Raw genomic sequence first — 20,249 nt, 5'->3', positions numbered from 1 at the left:
CTTTTCAGCGAATAGTTTTTTAATGTTGAAAATAAAAATATTATGTATTACTGTCAAAAATATATGGTGAAAAATTTACAAAAGGGTTGATTTTCCAATAATCCTGTATGTGCATCCAGAAGATCATGTGGCACTGCACCAATGCTATGGTGTCGGATTGTTGAAATATTGTGTACACAAGAAATTTGCTGTAGTCCAAGAAGTGATCTCAGTGTGTATGAGGCTAGGAGAAATGTGGATAGGCTTACACATTGTGTATTAATGCTAATACTTTTGTGTCCCATTCATTCTGATATGTATAATCAAAGATTTCACAGTGGCGGCTGGCAGAAAAGGCCAAAAAACAAATTAACATGTATTGTTTCGTGTCATCTGAAAACATGCACATCATGACTATTTTAAAATAAAAGTTTGTTAAAAAAATTTGAAATATGAATGCTCTGTCAATTTTGAAAAATACTGCTGACAAATGACAAAATGGATAATTTGACTTACACAGGGTTATCTGCATTTTAATATGAACATTGGATTGTGAATGGAATGAGCAGAATAACATGTGAATTCATGTTTTGGATAAGGTGTTTTGTTCAAGAAATGTTCTAAAATATTCCTCAGCATTGTTGCTTTCAGTGGCAGCTACTTGGTTTTATGATAACCAAATTAGAAAAAAAGAGAAAATTAAAAACAAGTTGGCTTTCACCAATTTTAATTCCTAATGTTTAAAACTTTCACCGTGAGTCTGCAAATATTCAGCATCATCAAATAAAAATGTATGCTGAACGTGTGCATGTACATCTCACTTTCCAGAAATATCTGGATATCTGCAATTGATGTACCATAAAACTTCAAGATATATATCACTTTGCCAATTATCTGCTCCTCTGATTTTCTGTTCACCATTTCTAACTGACATCTTTGCTTGTCTTTGTGTGCATCATATGTATCAGTGAGACATAACGAAAAAAGTATTCATATTTAGTAATTATTTTTTCTTCAAAAATTTACAACCGGATATGTTTATTGCTACCCTTTCCAAAAGTGTGCCACTTGCAGTCCCTGCAAATCATTCTTTTTATAGTCACATAACCCTGAAATGATTTGTTATATCATCGATTAATGTCCACTACAGTTCCTGCAACTTGTTAGACTGGATATGTCTATAATGTATAAGCATGCATGTATATATTAGGGGGGGGGGGCCATGGAAAAAAAAACAGGAAAGATGAGGGGGGGCCATAGATTTTTTCTATAATTTACTAGGGGGGGCCATGGAAAAAAATCACCGAGAAATAGAAAATCCTCCAACCCCCCCCTGGAAGTAAATTCTGAATCGTCCCTTAGAGATGAATTCCTAAACATTTCATGCCAGAATTTCAATATTGCAAGCTGATTGATTGGGATGCCATTATAACATTGCTACAGTCAAAATATAGCACAGTTCAAACACATTGAAGCTGTTAGTTACAGATGAATCCCTCTGTTAATGTTTTATGCCAGAATTTCAATATCCTATATGATATAGTATTAAACCACCTCAGCAACAGGTATACCACTCGGTTTGGACAAGTTCACTCCATGCACATGGTGACTATCACTGTTGAATGTGTGTCATGAACAATTAAAAATATCATGGTATAGCCATCACTGAGTGTGCTTTACTGCTGTAATGTCTCTCATTTTGTTAATTTTAAACAGACAATTGTCAAATGCAGAAAAGATACATGGAGATTCTATCCACAATAATTTCAACCCCTTTCATCACAAATTTACTGTCAAGTAAAGTACAACGTTGTTACTAGATTGTTTAAACTGGACAATGAAATGTTCCAGAGCAGAGAAAATGTTCAAAAATATTGTATCCTTTCACATAAATGTGATTAACATATTTACTTTAATAAACACTGAATTACAGCCATTGTGATACTGTGTGGTAAGCTTCTTATGACAATGGACAGCTGTTGAGTTGTACTGCTCCTTCTATCTTAGATGCCTCATTGAAGTTCACTGCTGAAGAGCTTTCTCCAAGAATTAAATCTCGTATGCATCCAACGTAGCTCTCACTTGTGCTTATACCTTTGTGGTCAGCTCCGTCTAGAAATAAAAGAGAGACTTGTAGCTCAGTGAAGTAGAAATCACATAATTCTCATTTTGTTGCATGTATGGAAACTGACAAGGTTTATTTCCCAAGCAAGAATTTACAATTCAGTATTTTTGTACCATGCAATGTTGAAATTTCCCATCTTGCTGCTTTAAAACACAAACTTTGGCTTTGAAAATATTTCCACTTGTAATACAGATCAAAATTCAATGCATTAGAGTATTGTTGGCAGTTGCATAGCACTGAGGGATTCATACAAATGAAAAATGCCAGGATGTAAAGTAGGGTTAGCATTATACTATTGCAATTGCAAACAATACCGTCAAGGACAGTGTGCTCACATTCGGTTTGAATTGGTAAATTCAAGAAATATTTAAACCAGAAAAACAAAAATGACAAAAGCAAATAAGGTCTGCAACTGGGTACTGGAGGTCATCTTTAGGAACGTGCATATCAACTTCTACAGCAATGGGACAAGCAGATCCTACATACATAAGCAAATGTCAACAACAAGCGACCTACACTACAGCCGATATAGCTCCGCTGTGTTTTATAGAGAATAACTATTTTTGACACATGTTGATGAAGGAGGTGGAAATCTTTGATAGCTTAATGCAGTGGCCAGAAAAAGTGGCAAAAATAGCTGCAAAAATACACAATTGAAGATTTCATCATACTTTGAATATATCACAGCGGATCATCCCTAAGAACATGTCAACCAAAGCTATCTGACGAGTAGTTTTTTGAGAATAAAATTTTCTGACCAAAAATGGCAACAATTGCCCCCAAAAATAAAAATTGCAGATTTCATCATAATTTCAAAAGATCAAATTTAGTTCATCTATAGAAACCTGTATACCAAATTTCAAAGCTGTTAGACCAGTACTTTATGAGAAACATAATTATTATGTTTTGACCAAAAATGGCTAAAATTGCCCCAAAAATACAAAATTACAGATTTCATCAGAAATTCAATATATATTACTTAGCTCATCTGTAGAAACCTGTGTACCAAATTTCAAAGCTTTCAGACCACTTTTTGAGAAACACATTTTTTGACCAAAAATGGCAAAATTTGCCCAAAATTACAAAATTGCAGATTTCATCATAATTTCAATAAATATCATTAAGGTGATCTGTAGGAACGTGTATACAAAATTGCAAAGCTATCAGATGAATAGTTTTGGAAATACACATTTTTTGACCAAAAATGGAAAAAATTGCCCCAAAAATACAAAATTACAGATTTCATCAGAAATTCAATATATATTACTTAGTTCACCTATAGAAACCTGTATACTGAATTTCAAAACTATCAGACCAGTACTTTTTGAGAAATACATTTTTTGACCAAAAATAGCAAAAATTGCCTTAAAAATGCAAATTTGCATATTTCTGCACAATTTGAACAAATCTGAAATAGATCATCCCTAGGGACATATGTACCAAATATCAAAGCTATCTGACTGGTAGTTTTGAAGAAGAAGATTTTTAAAGATTTTTTTACTAAAAATGACAAAAATTGCCTTAAAAATACAAGTATGCAAATTTCACCACGATTTGAACAAATCTGACTGAAGTCACCCTAAGTAAACTGCATATCAAATTTCAAAGCAATCGGACAAGCGGTTTCAGAGAAGAAGATTTTTTTACCAAAAACACCAAAAAATGCCCCAAAAATACAAATATGCAAATTTCACCATAATTTGAACAAACTTAAGTGAGGTCATCCCAAGTGAACTGCATATAAAATTTCAAAGCAATTGGACTTGCAGTTTCAGAGGAGAAGGCAATTGTTGACGGACGAACGACAATCAGCCTATCGGATAAGCTCCGCGTCTCTGACAGCGGAGCTAAAAAAATTAGCCAGAGAAGCTTGACAAAAGAAAAGGTTGGAGAGTGGGAAAAAATGTACAAGGGATCTGGTAAAAACTAACGCTACCTAAATCAATCTACTATCCCCTACCCCCTCCTGAATATCAAATGTTCCACCCCTTACATAAAACCAGCTGGCATGGCAGGAAATGTATTTACAACCTTGGGGATGTTTTAATTTATGCTATGAGTGCTATCATTTGAATGTAAACAGCACTTAAATAAGTTACAAATGGTGAAATGCCTTCCACTGCCGGGGGGGGGGGAATTACGACATCTGGAATTATCCTGGATCCTAATTTCTCATACAGTTCTTGTGTGTCTTATATGCAAAAGTTACAAAAATTGGTTTGCAATGAAAAAATTTACCTCAGCTTTGTTTTCTGGATCAAATTTTACTACAAATTGATATTAAATATGACAAAATTATGTTCACAGCCTTCAAAACTCTCTCACAACATATCCTGGGTTGGTGTAGGTCATTTAAGGTCACAAAAGAAAATTACCTAAAATATAAAATTTGGGGGTTTCCCAACACTTTGAGCAGAAAATTTATCTCATAACATCTCTCCGGACTTTTGTATCAAATTACAAAGCTATCAGAAAAGAAATTTTGAGAACAATTTTTCTTGACCAAAATAACAAAATTGTCTTAAAAATACAAGTTTGTATATTTCAGGACAATTTCCACATATCTAACTATCGTCATCTCTTCTGACATCTGTACATCAAATATAAAAGCTGTCTGTCCAGGGGCTTTAAAAAGAATAAATCTTTTCAGAATTTTTGACCAAAACGACAAAAATTGCCCTAAAACAGTAATATTTCAAATTTTGTCATAATTTCAACAATTAGAAGGGTAACAACCTTGCAAACATCCAATCTAAATTTGAGAGCAATTGGGCTAGCGGTTTCAGAGAAGAAGAAATTTTACTTAAAATGAGAAAAGTAACCAAAAAATTCAGCAAAAATACAAAATTCAAGATATCTTCACGATATTCATTAAACTGATTTTGATCAACCTTAGGAACCTGTATACCAAATATCAAAGCTATCAGATTAGCAATTTTTCAATAAAAAAAGTTTTGACCAAAAATTTGGAAAATTGCCCCAAAATTACAAATATTAAAATTTCAATTCATTTTGAATAGACTTGACTGAGGTCATCCTGAGGAAGATGTGTACCAACTTTCAAAGCAATCAGATGAGTGGTTTCAGAGAAAACATTTTTTGACTAAAAACTGAAAAAATTACCCTAAAAATAGAAACATGCAAATTTCATCCTAAATTTTTAACACCTACTTTAAAATGCCTAAAGGAACCTGCACACCAAGTTTCAACCCAATCTGACCAACGGTTACAGAGTTTTAGCAATTTGCAGGGTTTTTCCTTTTTTCCCCTCATTTGCATATTTTTGGCACTGACATGTTCATTTGAACAAATTCACATCTCCACCCCTAGGTGCACCTGTACACCAAATATTAAGACAGTAGGTGCTGCGGTTTAGCTGTTTTTGACGTGGACGGACATACATACATACATACATACATACATACATACATACAGACATGCAAATGGCATGCAAATGAACTGATTCAGCTTATACGATTACCTCATATTGGTATACCAATGTGAGCTAAAAATGCTGCACAATGTTGGCACTTTAACATGTCCCATCTCTAACAAGTATTTTAAGGTAGAATACAACTCAGGGAACAGATAATCAGATTCTTAAAACTTCTACAATATTCCTTTGGCCTGCCAAGTAGGGTGGGGAGTGGGGGCTCATTTTGAGGCTTACGGAATAAAAGAAAGTTCTCACAAGCTCAGTTTTGGGAAAATCAGGAATTTGACTTTCCCCATAGAGTTAACACAGGATAGTGGCCATTTTGAATTTGAAATATCAGCAAACGTTGGGCAATTTGTTTCTGTAGTACCAAAATTTGTTGAGAAACCACTAAGTTTATTCTTAATTTTGCCTCAGAAAGGTCTATGCAAAAATGTAAGTTTTTCATTTTCAAGGCGCCAACTTACCTTACAGGTCTGTGGTAAATTAGAATATACGGTATACATGAACTGACATTTGTGTCAGTTGATGGACGTATCACTTCCTGAGCTGTAGCCCGTAAAATCTCCATCTACTTCAAATGTCACTATGTTTTTGGACTTGACAACTGTAATAATCAAAATCGAAGACTGAGTTTGTTAAAAATGCCACAAGAACACAGTAGTCATAACTTTATGAAATGATTTTGTTAAAACTACCCTTCCTAGTGATGAACCTGAGATTCTCATTTCTAATACTTGCTAGGATAGCCAATAATGGAATATTTGGTTTGTTAATGTAGGTTATGTATATACTAGGTGCAAACATTATTGAAAACTTCATGGAACAGGCATATTATACACAATATCATAAACAAAACGCAAACAACCCAAATATAAACAATGTGTGGAGTTGCTTTCCCTAAATTTACTACCAGTTTCTCTTTACTACATACAACTCATCGTAAAATGGCATCGTTTTTCTAGCTCTGCACATTCACTACAACGGTTAACGTTGTTGTCGGACACAGACTTGAACTGAGCTCACAACCATTTGATTTTGTTGTGGCATTGTTCCGCTGTCCTCTCGAGTCCCTTCTCCTGCTTGAATTGGCAGCGACGACTTCATACACTTGCTGATCCCTCGACGTGCCGTCCATCATACGGATGACATTTTCATCAATATAGATTGAAATTAGTAGCCTGATCTCTTCCTGTGACCAATTGTTGCCGTGATCACGATAGATTCTTACTTGAACCACGGCCCTGTGCTTGAACACCGTACATTGTGGTAATGACCGCAAGCCCGAAGACAGGATATAGTTCGGCGTTTAGTTCGGTGTTCTGGTCACACGTGTAAATAGGCCATTGTTTAGTACGGAGCACCGAACCTGGACCAGCCCTCCGACACTGAATTAATTTTAGTTCTTTGTTAGTTTGGTGTTGTCTGTTCACATGTCCAACTGACACAGGATTAAATCTATTCCGGTGTCAACTCTGGACTTAAACACACGTGTAAATTCCCCTTTCGATAACTTGACAGCCTTAGGGTAAAAGATACTTGATTGATACAGTAATATTAAAGAGATTCTGATAGATAGTACCATAAATTGACGATTGAGGAGATGGCTTCAATAGGAATTTTACAGTAATCACATCAGATGGGCTTTGATATTTCAACCACACACGTCTGTAGTGTCAGCGATTTCACAGCCTAGTCAACCTGGCAGGGGCATCTCAGTGGTTGGCAGAGAATAATTTATTTTGAATTAGATTTTTCGTCTATACTTCATTGGATTAATGATATAAGAAAATACCATTCCTAAATGATGATAGATCTTCAGGGGTGAGCAAATCCACTGGCTAAAACTGATAGACTTCTAGTTTATTTTTCAACTTTCCAAACAAACCAGTGAAGTATCATCTGCTGACTACATGTTGACTAGTCAGCAAGTAGATCTTAACGCTGGGTGAGTGATCTCTTTTAAGCTACCTAGCCTGTTGGCTGGAGATCTTAAAACAATTTACTCACCCTTGACATTGAAATTGTTGTCACTCTGATTAGAATTACACTTCGTGACAAAGGTTAAAGCATCATGTGTGTAAACTGCAATGAATGGTTTCAGATTGTAATAGTCTCTTGTTACTATAAATTAGTGTACTTGTTATACTTACATGTACAAGTTGGATTCAGGACATGAGTAGATCTGACAATCATCAGGATTTCCACCAGTGGCATCATGCACGTACCAAGTCTCACAAATTTCACAATGATCACTCAAAGTATTGTGTTTACAGTCCTGTGAATCATACAATAAACCAAACAGATATTAACATATTGAGAACAATAGAACTCTTCCCACTTATAATTGTGAAGGATTGATTGACCAGGATGGAGAAAGTAACATCTTTGCATCTGTTCTGTTTGAAACAATGATATTCATCAATAGGCCAAACCCGGAATTCAAATCAACCACGGTACAAACAAGGCCATGTGCGCAAACGCGGGTAGACGAATGTGTATTTCCATACTCGTTAATGCACATGTGGGTTTGTTTGTACCGGCATCACGTGATTATTTGGGCATACTGAGTATGTAGAATGCATCGTTTCCTTTTTATTCCGGAGTAGAACCATTGCCAGACATGTCTGATCAAAATTGTTAAGGTAGAATGCGCCTCGGGGACAGATATTCGGACTCTCAAATTTTCCAATTCTTTTCTGATCTACCACTTGTGGGGGCTCATTTTAAAGCCTTTGGTGAAAGAAAAACTTCACTGTCTTAGGTTTTTGAAAAATAAACATTGTATTTTTCTTCATAGAGTTATCACAGGGATGGCAGCCATTTTGAATTTCAAATATCAGTAAATCTTAGGTAATTTGTTTCTCTGGTACCAAAATTTGTAATATCTAATTCATACTGTGCAATTCTTCATTTTCCGTTGGATTTGAAATTGTTTGAAACAATTTGCTCTCTCTGTGATCAATCTCATTAGTAATACAAGTATTAAAAAGTCAAGAAAATGGAGATCAAAGTCAGTAAGTGTTCAAGGGTAGAAGAGAGACTCCAGTTTACAACTTACAGACAAAACAAGATCAGGTCTTCTTATTGGTATTGCAGTTACATGTACATCACGATCCTCTCAGGTTACTATAGGTCACTGTGTATTCAAGTACACCACCATAGGCTGTGAGCTGAAATTCAAGTACAACAGTATAGTTGCAAATTTACTCTAAGAAAGTACGATTTGTTTCTGGTCATCACTGACATCAGTTTAGGAAATAGTACTGTACAGTACATTTCACCTCTTTTTCTGTCTGTGAAGTGTTCAACAAAAACCTCATCACAATGTTCCAAAATAGACTACTAGCAAACAACCTGTCACAATGAATGATTCATATATCATCTCATTCAGAAAAGTTACCTGCGTCATTGTGTCAAGCTGCCTTTCATTCATCCAAATACACTGGTAAACAGACAGGGCATGTATACAGCAGTCACTGAACCATACAATAACTGTCATAGTACTCTCATTCCAAACAGCTAAGGGAAAAAGGAAGTAAAAAAACACACAACTTTTGAAAGGACCAGTAACTGATTATATCTTTTTCAACATTACATTTTCAAATGGTGCTACCCAATAGATAGGCTGGAAGGGATCACACTTCAGGTTGTGGTTTATTTGTTATATGAATTCACCTTAATTGTCATCAAAGTATTCAAATGGTACTATATCCCTTTTCCAGCCAGACAGTATCACTTCCCCATCAGCCAAGTCAGTAAAAATACCGCAACTATACGGTGTCGCTCAAATTTGATCAGAATTGGTACATACCAAAGATCAACAACAAGTGTTGTTTCCATCTGTTCAGTGCAAGAAAATTCTATGTTGATGTTGTGACAATGATTTCTGCACAGTACAACCAGAAAAACAACAAAAAATATTTAAACCAGAAAAACAAGAATGACAAAAGTAAATAAGCAGAGAATCTTTCAACCATGGATGTACAAAAATAGATATCCATGGTTTCAGCAGGTATGTTAATATGTCACAGTTCATAAACAATGACAGGAAATGACCAGTTAGCTGTTTCAGTTACTGCTATCACTCCCAAACATAATAGGTACCCTGCATACGAATAGGTTAAAGGTCAAAATCCTCTTATTCAGATGTGTGGGCTGATTCAGTTACGTATACTGCAACAACTCCTGCACATTTGCAGGATTTCCCTTTTTCTTACTTCATTTGCACATTTTTGACACTGATGTGTTCATTTGAACAAATTCACATCTCAACCCCTGCATCAACCTGTACATCAAACACTGAGACGGTAGCTTTGGCGGTATGGGAGCCTTTGTGTGTGACGGACATACATCCGCACATACATACCCACAAATATACAGACATACAGACGCCACCGACTCATCATATAGCTCTTTTTGGTATTTATATATAAAACCAAATATGAGCTAAAAAGCAGTACTGAGCTAGAACATGACGTATTTTCACCCACTTAGCTTGGTCTGTTATAACATCTTTCGTCCAAAAAAATCAAGTTTACAGTATTTATGTTTTCAACAGCTTTCAAATTTACAGTATTATGTTAAAATACACCATACGGAATATGTTGTGTTTCATTAACTTTAACCATCTTGACCTGGCGGTGAAATATGGACTTGGCAGGAAAAGGGATATACCTAGTAAACATTCTTGAAAGGATCACATTTCAGGTTGTAGTTCATTTCTAGTATGACACACCTTGCTATTGAGGTATGCAAATGGTGCTACCCAGTAGATAGGCTCAAAGGGGTCACATTGCAGGTTGTAGTACATTTGAAATATGACTAACCTTGTTACCAAGATATTCAAATGGTACTACCCAATAGATAGGCTCAAAGGGAACACATTTCAGGTTGACTCACCTTGTTATCTAGGTATTCAAATGGTGCTTATACCCAGTAGATAGACAGGAAGGGATCATCTCCAGAGCCATTCACATCAACACTCACAGTTTTCTGTGATTCTGTTACTCTTCCATTCGTAAAGCTGGTCACACCCAATCCCTCCATTACATTAACCTGAAAGATTCCATCAGTTAGATTTGTGGTCAATTTTAAATAATTTAGGGTTATTCACAAAATACGGCCCTGTATGGACGAGGGCTCAGTGAGTGACGTATTGGACGAGCCGAAGGCGAGTCCAATACGTCACTCACTGAGCCCGAGTCCATACAGGGCCGTATTTTGTGTATAACCCAATTATTATACACCTCCTTTCATTAATCGTCCGTATAAACTAATTCTATGGTAACTTGAGGGATGCGGTACGCGTGATATGAGTGGAACGTGCGTGACTAATGCTCCGCGCCGTACAAGTCCCTTGCGTTGGCACAAAGCCAATTAATTTTCAGTGCAGTACAAGCAAACTTCGCTGAATGTTTTTCAAATTTATTAGTTTTTAAAAAAAATCAATGGCATTTAGACTCAGTTTTGTGTTTTCGCGTGTTTCAAACCTTGTACTATGAATACATTTTGGTGGAAGTTGTTATTATGTTTATAACTCACCGTAAAATAGTTTGTTTACATCCAACAATCGCTAGGTCAAAGGTCAAACAGGCGCGTCGCGCGTCTCCCGTATTCGGGACTCCACGTACTATACAAAATATGGAAAGTTATTGGACGGTCAAACTCCCATAGGTTACGGCAGTAGGTGTATAATAATATATATTATTGCCTGAATACATACATTGGTTTGTGTTCCCGAGAGCAGGTGACAATGCGCCCTCCTGGCGTCAGGCAAATTTTCTCTCTGCTGCCAGGGCACATAAACCCATGTATTCAGACAATAATAATTTTATTACATGCCTCTTCACAGTTTATGATAGGATATTTTGTTACATGCAGGGCATTTTCAAACAATTATACCATTATTGACCAGGATCAAACAGATTTTACAGATATTTTACATCTAGTGTTAAGTGTCTACTTTGACGTTGAAAACATTGAAGGGTTACATGGAAACCAGTCAGTACATCGTTCATCACCCGCCCGCTAACTCCCCAAATGTTCCTATTCAAATCAATGCATGATTTGCATTCACATCAAGGCACTTGACAGTCATAAAGCAGTTATTCTTTCACTACTTGATTTGACCACTACGTTCAACACAATCAATCACAAGGTATTGTTGTATCGCTTAGAGCACAGGTTTGGCATTAAGGGCAAGGCACTTGCTTGGTTTCAGTCCTACCTATGTGATAGAACTCAGACTGTGTGTATTGATGGTATACTGTCAACACCAAGTGATCTTGATTGTAGTGTCCCTCAGAGAAGTGGGCGGGGCCCAATACTTTTCACGCTGTACGCGACACCATTAGAAGACATAATTATCAAACATGCACTGGATTTGATGTTATTTGCAGATGATACTCAGTTGTATCTGACATGTGAGCGTGCTGTCGACTTATCATTCATAGTTGAACATTGTATTGATGATATTCGTCAATGGATGATTGAAAATCGTTTGGTTTTGAATGATGCCAAGACAGCAGTAATCCACTTCTGTTCAAAGTTTAAGAAATCAGTTGATCTGTCATCTCTTCGAGTAGGGACCACTGATGTCACTATGTCGAAATCTGTCCGTGATCTTGGTGTTTATTTAAATTGCTGTGCAGATATGAGTACTCAAAGTTTGAAATTATGTCAGTGTGCATCGTTTGCTCTACATAGAATTGGTCATATTAGAAATGTTTTAAATCGTACAAACACTGAAAGACCACAGTGCTATCCATGCTAGAATTAATTTCAAAATTCTTCTTTTTGTGTATAAAATTTTGCACGATCAAGCACCTGCCTATCTTTCTGATCTTATGCTAATGACTATTTATGCATCATGAATATCTGGGGAAAATCGCAGCACTCGAAGGATTCAGAACAGCATCTGTTCAGCATGGGTATACAGAATGAATGACTAAACTATACCATTTAAACACATGCAGAAATCTCACCTTTGGTTCTCTTTTCAACTCTACTATCAATGATGTCTTGGACCTTATTAGATGAAGTCTGGGCTGCCATGTTGATGGTCAGCACGTTGTACTTCTAGCTTGCCAAGGACAGCCTGGGCCACCGAGGTCTTGCCTGTGCCGACTGGTCCAACCATCAGGACAGGATGGACAGCTTGTATCAGAGTGTTCACCAGGAAGTCATAGCGAACTGTCAACAGTATAGGCACTATGATACGATAGAATGGTAGGCTGTAGAGAAAAGGGAGAAACATCCTTCAAATGTATTTGAGAAACATGTATTTTTATTTGATATTGATACACCAGACAAAAGCTGACTATATGATGCTTTCAGCAGTTTACATGTTCTCATTGTCTTTGTAATCGTTCAAAAAAAAAAACAACACACACCTGTGCACTCCTGCTTTGTAGAAGCACAATGACTGCATACTTTCTTTGTTAAACATTTGTAATTTCATTAGGAGACAAATATTACCGGCAACAATTGGTTTAATACTTTTGCCTGAAAACAAAAGTATTCTCCATTACATTGTGTGAGGGCAGTAGTCTGGTTAGCAGTTTCACCTAACAGAATCTAGGACCTATTATACTTTATGTTCCCTCTTTGAACACTTTTGACATCTTTATACCACTTGCAGTCAGATTTTGGAACAATCCCTTTATTCCATGATCAAAGTTGGACCGTTACAATATAAAATAGGGATGGAAACTTTGAGTTCTGAAGATGAACTTACTTTGGTTGACATCTCCAACCTCCTCTCAGTTTATCTTCCAAATGAGCCCAAGTTTTATTCTTGACATCCAAAAAGTATGCATAGATGCTGTCTTTGTTTGGGAAGGTGCCTTCAATTTCTCTGATATAGTTGTCTATCTTCTTTCTACCGTCTTCATCAACCGAGGCACAAACAGACCATATCACACAGAACAGGTACCACAGCTCATGCATGCATTCATAGTTTTCTTTGTCATGCCGGCTCACCTGAAAGACGTAGACATAAAAATAAATGCGTGCTTGTCCCCAATCCCACCTAACCCTGTGGAAATTCATGTGACATATAGGGAATTTATTTAAAACTATGTTTTTTTTCTCGAAGTGGACCTGATTGTGTCTTTTCTCATCATTGACATATTTGGTGTCTTAATCCTGTGTTTGTACACGTATTCTTCCTTCGGTTCTCCATGGGGAGGTTGATGGATTCTGATTAAATGAGGAATTACTGTACATTTGATTGTGAGCTCCATCAGACTGTATGCAAATATATGCATAAACAGTAGGAACTTTAAGTTCCTTGAATACATATGACAGCTCAGTTTTATTCTTCATATTTGCAGTATTCTATTTTTTTAACAATTTCATTTTTAACCTTCCTCTCCTTGTCTGTTCATTTCATAGCTGAAGTTGTACAAGCACACTAGTGTAAAACACTGCAATGTTAATTACAGCAAGATTTGTCTGAGAAGTGAAAATTCAAATCATGTTTAGGACAGTGCAAGTCTACAATCTTACTCACCCAATTCTTCTCAGTGGCCAGGGTTTCAAAAAGTTTGTAGAGAGAAGCCACACCATTGAGTTCAGAGACTGCCACCATTTCATTGCAATTCTGCTTCTTGAATTCCAAGATCTTGGTCAGATACTTGTCAAACAGTCGTTGCAGGATCTCAGCTGATGCCTGTGATGCCATGAAAAAATGTTACATAGAGGTTGTAATATGGTAGATGAATAGCTGAAAGATGTACTAATTCATTCTCTGTGAGACGAGAGGTTTACTGTCCATTATAGTCAAAAACAGGACTGACTTTATAGAGGGGCAAATACACGTACAGTGAAACCTGTCTTTTAACTTTAAGGATACCTGCAGGAATTGAAAAAGTGTCCTTAATATGGAGGTGTCCTTAATAGACAGGTGTAATTCTATTCAAAAGGTAACTTTTGGTTTGATAAATCTGTCCTTAAGGTAAAGTGCGACGAATTCGGACACGCACATGCTTTAGAACGTTTCTGCGCAGATTTAACTCCAGCCTGCCGCAAATGGGTTATTTTGAAGCGCATGTATTTAACATCACCTGTCATAAAAGCACAGGTAATAATGACAAAAACTGCCTTTTTTAACTGTTATTTTGTTAATAAAAAAGCATCTTTCTACAGAAAACCAGTGACACAAAGGAAAATAATTGCATCAATGAGAAGGAAAGATATCTTGTCATTTTTCTATTTCTAAAATAAGTCACTGTATCAAATATATATTGTGAAATATTTGTGCATGTTGCTTTCTCATACTGAATTCTCATAGAGAGAACAGAAAAGTATCAGGAATTTGTCATCCTTTTCATATGAAATGCAGATTTCATAATGGTACACTTTCACTTAGCAAACATCAAGATATCTCTGAAATATTAAAGTATGGCGCGCCGAAAATATGAAACATCCTGATATCTCCGATATATATGCCTTGTATATAAAGTCATGCACCTGAAGGGCATGCTGAAAAATGTCTGATATATAAAAGTAATGAGCTTGAAGAGCACGCTGAAAAATATTGAACATACAGATATCTCTGATGTATGTATGCTTGATATGTTAAAGTTGGGCGTGCTGAAAAATATGACTGATTATTAAAGTTACGCGCCCGAAGGGCGCACAGTAAGTGAGGCCACCCACAATTCCCCTTGATTTGTTCACTCAGACATTTTTGCTAAAGGCTTTTTCAATTTTATCAGTTTCTTAACAATTTTTAACTTACAATTCAATTCAGGATTATTTGATAAGACTATGTTCGAAAATTATTGATTATGTTTAAAATTCAAGAGAAAATTGAGTGAGAAGTTGATGTTTGGAGGTGCTAAAAATTGCACACTTGTCAAGATAAAGTTATCAGCAACTAAGATGGTCTCATCATACCACCTGTCAGACATGCAAATTTCCTTTGTTACGAACAGTAAAAAAAATCAATACCCTTTCTTTCGCCAACACAGATGCAACTTATTCCCTTAGTTTCCTTGAAAATATTGTGTATGGCTGTCAAAATTTAATGTCGACAAAATTACAAAATTGCTATCTCCTCCGCGGAAAAGGGTTGATCTTCTCATTATTCACAGTGAGAAATCAGAAAATTATGATGATCAGAACTATGTTGCCAGAATTTTGAAATATGGACAGAGTTGTTCTCTGTACAGAAGAAATTTGCTTCAGTTCAGTGAGTGATCTCCGTGTGTACAGATCATGGAGAATTGTGGGTAGCCTTACTTACTGTGGGGCGCGCCGAAAAATACAACTGAATGATGAAATTTGTGGCTGACACTAGCATTTTAGGCAATGATGAGCCTGTGTCAAAATTCAAAAACACACTGACCCCCCCTATTGGGCATTTCAAAAACATGGTGACCCCCCCCATCACCAAAGTCAAAAACAGGGTGACCCCCCCCCCCCCCCCATGAATCCACCGGCCCCCCCAGGCTGAAGAAACTGACCAGTCCCTTAGTGTGTGGTGATTTGAGTGGAAACACGTGTTAGACATATGTAGTGTAGTGTGTGGTGATTTGAGTGGAAACAAGTGCAATCACTGTAATCTGAAAATCCTTGGATGATATTAAACATGCTTTTTGGTAATTCCACAATATCGGTTGGGAAAATTGAAAAGTTTGCCATGATAATTCAAAGCTTTTTACCAACTGAAACATCATACTTGCCACACAAAAAATAATGTTACAGTAACAGTAATTATACGGTGTCGCTCAAATTTAATCAGAATTGGTACATACCAGTATAGGTACCAAAGATCAACAATAAATGTTGTTTCTATCTGTTCAGTGCAGGAAAATTCCACGTTGATGTTATGACAATGATTTCTGCACAGTACAACCAGAAAAACAACAAGAAATATTTAAACCAGAAAAACAAGAATGACAAAAGTAAATAAGGTCCCTTCTGAAACTTAGGTACTGGAGGTGAACTTTAGCAACATGCATAGCAGAAACAGCTAGCCCCTCTTAATTTGAGTTTAGGTGGTCTTCCTGCGTCTACTGTCTATGGTTTCAGCAGGTCTGTTAATATGTAAACAATAACAGGAAATGACTCAAGATCAGTGGAGTTGGCCTGTTTCTTACTGGCATGCCATCACTCCTGCACATTTGCAGGATTTCACTTTTTCTTACCTCAATTGCACATTTTTGACACTGACGTGTTCATTTGAACGACATCACATCTCAACCCCTGCATCTACCTGTACACCAAATACTGAGATGGTAGCTTTGGCGGTACGGGAGCCTTTGTGTGTGACGAACATACATCCGCACTTACATACATACAGACATACAGACGCCACCGACTCATCATTTCAGCTCTTTTTGGTATTTATATAAATACCAAATATGCGCTAAAAATATCATTTGCATCAACAAAATGAATGAAATTCCTGTGGGTTACATTATTTACAATATTCATATCTTTTCAATACTGAAATCTATTTCAATAACAATATCTAATCCAATGTACTTGCTAACCCTCACAAGTGCAGCAGGTAATATTGATTCCTTACCATTGCTATGAAAGTCTTCATACAGATTGTGAACATTCTTCTTGAACTCTTCTACTGACGCAATGACTCCGCTCTTGAACTTCTCTTTGTATTTCTTCAGCATGGCATCACTGTCTATCAGACACTGCTGGAAGCTGACCCACTCATTACTCAGATCATCTAACATCTTCTGAGTCTAAAGTCAACCAGAAAAAAAAGGTTACAAGATGTTAAATTATCAGGAGCATGGTGGTGCAGAAATTACAAAAATATTTCAAGCAAAATTTAACTGAACAATTTTTACTGAAGCTAAATTTTGGCAGGTTGTTATTCTTCTGTAAGACATGAGAGATTACTTTCTTGACACAAAATTTGATCAAGTTTACCTGTTTTAGCTGATAACAACTGAGCTTAGGATTACATTTGGACACTAGACTTAACAATGTACTTATGTCTGTATCAGGGTCACTGTCAATTCTGAGAACCACCTAGCATTACTTGCCCAAAAAAACAAACTTGGCATTGAGCAACGTTGTGTACTTCAATATTTTCAACCTAGCATATGAATGTATTCACAGTTTTAAATTTTCAATATCACTGGTTAACCCTTTGAGTGTTGTAATTTTTCCCACCAAAATTTCAGTGGCAACATTTACAAATTTGTTATGAATTTTCTGTAATTTTTTTGATAATTTTAGACCAATGGACATAACTTTTCATCTGCTACAGTTTTTAACCAAAATTTTGGGAAAAATTTAAAAAACTGTCTAGATCTTTTTGGGGCCATGCATATTCTATAAAGGCAACAAATTGACTTCAAATAATTAATGGCTTCAAAAGTAGCATGATAAAAAACACTCACTTCTTCTGGAATGCTGACATCATACTTCTCAAGAATAGCAAACTGTTCATGCAGAGGTGGGAACCTGGCCTCTATCTTGGTCAAGTCATTCTGCAGCATCTCAAGAAGAGTCAGACTATCGCAAAGTTCATCCAGGGTCTGGGGTGGTTTGCTCAACCTGTAGACACAATCACAAAGTACATGTTTTGATCACAACATAATATGTAATGCTTACACTCCTATTCTAAAGTGTTAATCTACACAGTGTCACTACAAAAACCTTTACAAATTCCATCCTTGACCCAAAAACATCTATAATGAGCTACTGTAACCATTTATTATGCTGGTTAGTGCCTTTGCTTCCAAGAAAAGTCAGCATATAAACACACACAAACATACACACACACACATACTGACACACACACACACACAAATATACAGTACATACAAACAGACGACAAGAACTTGACAGCTACTTCCCCTACAGCTTCTCTTAACACATATATCATGGCAACTAGAAGCTAACAAGAGAGTGCAGGTACCACATACTAAGCTGACAGGGTAAAACTCCAAGTCCAAAAAATAAAGTAAATTTATATCTTGACAGTAACTTTTAAGAGTCGTACACTCAATCAGATGTGTGATGCCATAGTGATGTGACAAGTCAACATTTCATACTATGCAAGCTTCAGTTCTTTTAATGGGTAAAAACTAACATTTTTGGGTCACTTGGAATATTCTATGACCAGACAAGGCGACCTCAAATCAAGCATAGCAGAGAACACCAAGCACCTACCTTTCAGCATTGTCTTTGAGGAATACATGCAGCTCGGTGAGTTTCTGACTGGCCATGTCACGCAGCAGAGTGGTGAACTTATTCTGCCATTCATTGCAGTGACTCAGCAAGGCAAACTTGAGTGGAGAGCAGTCCAGCAACACAAACTGAATGTTCAAACCGTCTCTTCCTTCTGTACATTGTTGGCAACTTCAGTGTATCTGCAGACAAAAATACAGAAATCATTTGTTATAGTACCAAAAAAGACACCATGGAATAGATGGGTTACATAAAAGTTATGTCTTCAGGATGTGACTTCCATCCTTGAATTTGAACATCTACCACTACACCATTGCAATGAATGAAAACCAGAATTCAAATGGGACTGGGTAACCACAAAACACCACACAGAAATGTATGTACAACAGTGTGTATATCAATACCTATGTTATGTATTTGTTTGTACCACTATAACGCAATATGTCTTCAACATCCATTTTTGATAATACTCTGCAGTAGTCAGAATATATGACATACCGGTATTATGCCAGAGCCAGTTTATTGGCTATCAATGGAATGAAATCAACGCAACTTTAGGTTATAACATTTTGTCTATAATGCACACTGCATATTAAGTATTCTGTGTCAATTTGATATGACCTTTGACATGCAAGTTATTCTGTACAAAATACTAACATTGCAATATCTGCATCGAAGGAAGACACTGGTGGGTTGAGCCTTTGGTATCTTCTGATGAAAGCATCTTTCTGGATTTCCTAAATCTCACAGTAACTGTGGAAAACAAAGGCACCAGTGTTCTAAATATGATGACACTGAAACATCTCCCAAGGTAGTGAGTTCAGTAAAAGCCTTCCATAAATATTGTTATAACACGCCACATGCTCATTCCGTGTCGCGATTCGCCAGAATACGTCACGTGACGAGAAAATAGATACGTCTAGTCCCCATCGGATCGACAAAAGTGACGTCAGAGGGCATTTTTTGAAAAGCTATTTCCCTAGGGAAATAGTTCTGACCAAATTTGGAAAAGTGCCCGATCACGTGACCGTAGTGTCGTCTGCAGCTTTGCAACAATGGCCGGTGACTAATACGTGATGTGCGTCCGGGATAGATGACGACACATCCTCTAAAACAGATTTTCCAACATTTTCCAACATTCCAACAGCGTAGGAACTTGAACAGCTCATCGACGGAAAAGATTAAAGTGCAACTAAGGATGTCACTAGGTAAGTTTAGAATATGTTTTGAAAGAAGGTGGTACCATGTACAACTGAAACCGCTGTCACAGTGGAAACATCGCCCGATGAACTTGTCACAGTGGATTGTTGTGGTACAAAATATCAAAACGCATTAAAAACTATATAACATTACAACATGAGCATGTGTTGTGTTATAAAACACCTATAGCCTGGTCTTTATTCGGGCTATAGCGCTCGTCTGTTACCCCTGGTGACCGTGTGTTACCAGAAACACATCGCTATACCCCTCGGCCTATGGCCTCGGGAATAGCGATGTGTTTCTGGTAACACACGGCCCCTCAGGGTAATAGACGAG

General features: G+C 36.7%; 2 protein-coding genes across 2 annotated transcripts; both read right to left on the bottom strand.

Annotated features, from left to right (window-relative positions):
- Nucleotides 1–496: 496 nt before the first annotated feature.
- On the bottom strand, nt 497–14,207 carry LOC139126666 (dynein axonemal heavy chain 2-like). The gene is made up of 8 exons (XM_070692726.1): nt 14,056–14,207; nt 13,279–13,523; nt 12,527–12,775; nt 10,443–10,598; nt 8,602–8,713; nt 7,694–7,818; nt 6,008–6,147; nt 497–2,091 (listed from the first exon to the last, which is right to left on the bottom strand). The coding sequence occupies exons 1-3, from the start codon at nt 14,131–14,133 to the stop codon at nt 12,574–12,576; spliced, it is 525 nt and encodes a 174-aa protein (XP_070548827.1). The 5' UTR covers nt 14,134–14,207; the 3' UTR covers nt 497–2,091; nt 6,008–6,147; nt 7,694–7,818; nt 8,602–8,713; nt 10,443–10,598; nt 12,527–12,573.
- LOC139126667 (dynein axonemal heavy chain 2-like) lies at nt 14,102–19,470 on the bottom strand. Its single transcript, XM_070692727.1, has 5 exons — nt 19,371–19,470; nt 18,696–18,895; nt 17,921–18,077; nt 17,080–17,254; nt 14,102–14,214 (listed from the first exon to the last, which is right to left on the bottom strand). The coding sequence occupies exons 2-5, from the start codon at nt 18,749–18,751 to the stop codon at nt 14,204–14,206; spliced, it is 399 nt and encodes a 132-aa protein (XP_070548828.1). The 5' UTR covers nt 18,752–18,895; nt 19,371–19,470; the 3' UTR covers nt 14,102–14,203.
- Nucleotides 19,471–20,249: the final 779 nt, after the last annotated feature.

This window comes from Ptychodera flava, unplaced genomic scaffold (genome assembly GCF_041260155.1).
Source record: "Ptychodera flava strain L36383 unplaced genomic scaffold, AS_Pfla_20210202 Scaffold_116__1_contigs__length_214205_pilon, whole genome shotgun sequence".
Taxonomy (NCBI): Eukaryota; Metazoa; Hemichordata; class Enteropneusta; family Ptychoderidae; genus Ptychodera; species Ptychodera flava.
Note: the sequence above shows the minus strand (reverse complement) of the source record. Positions and strands in the feature narration are given on the sequence as shown.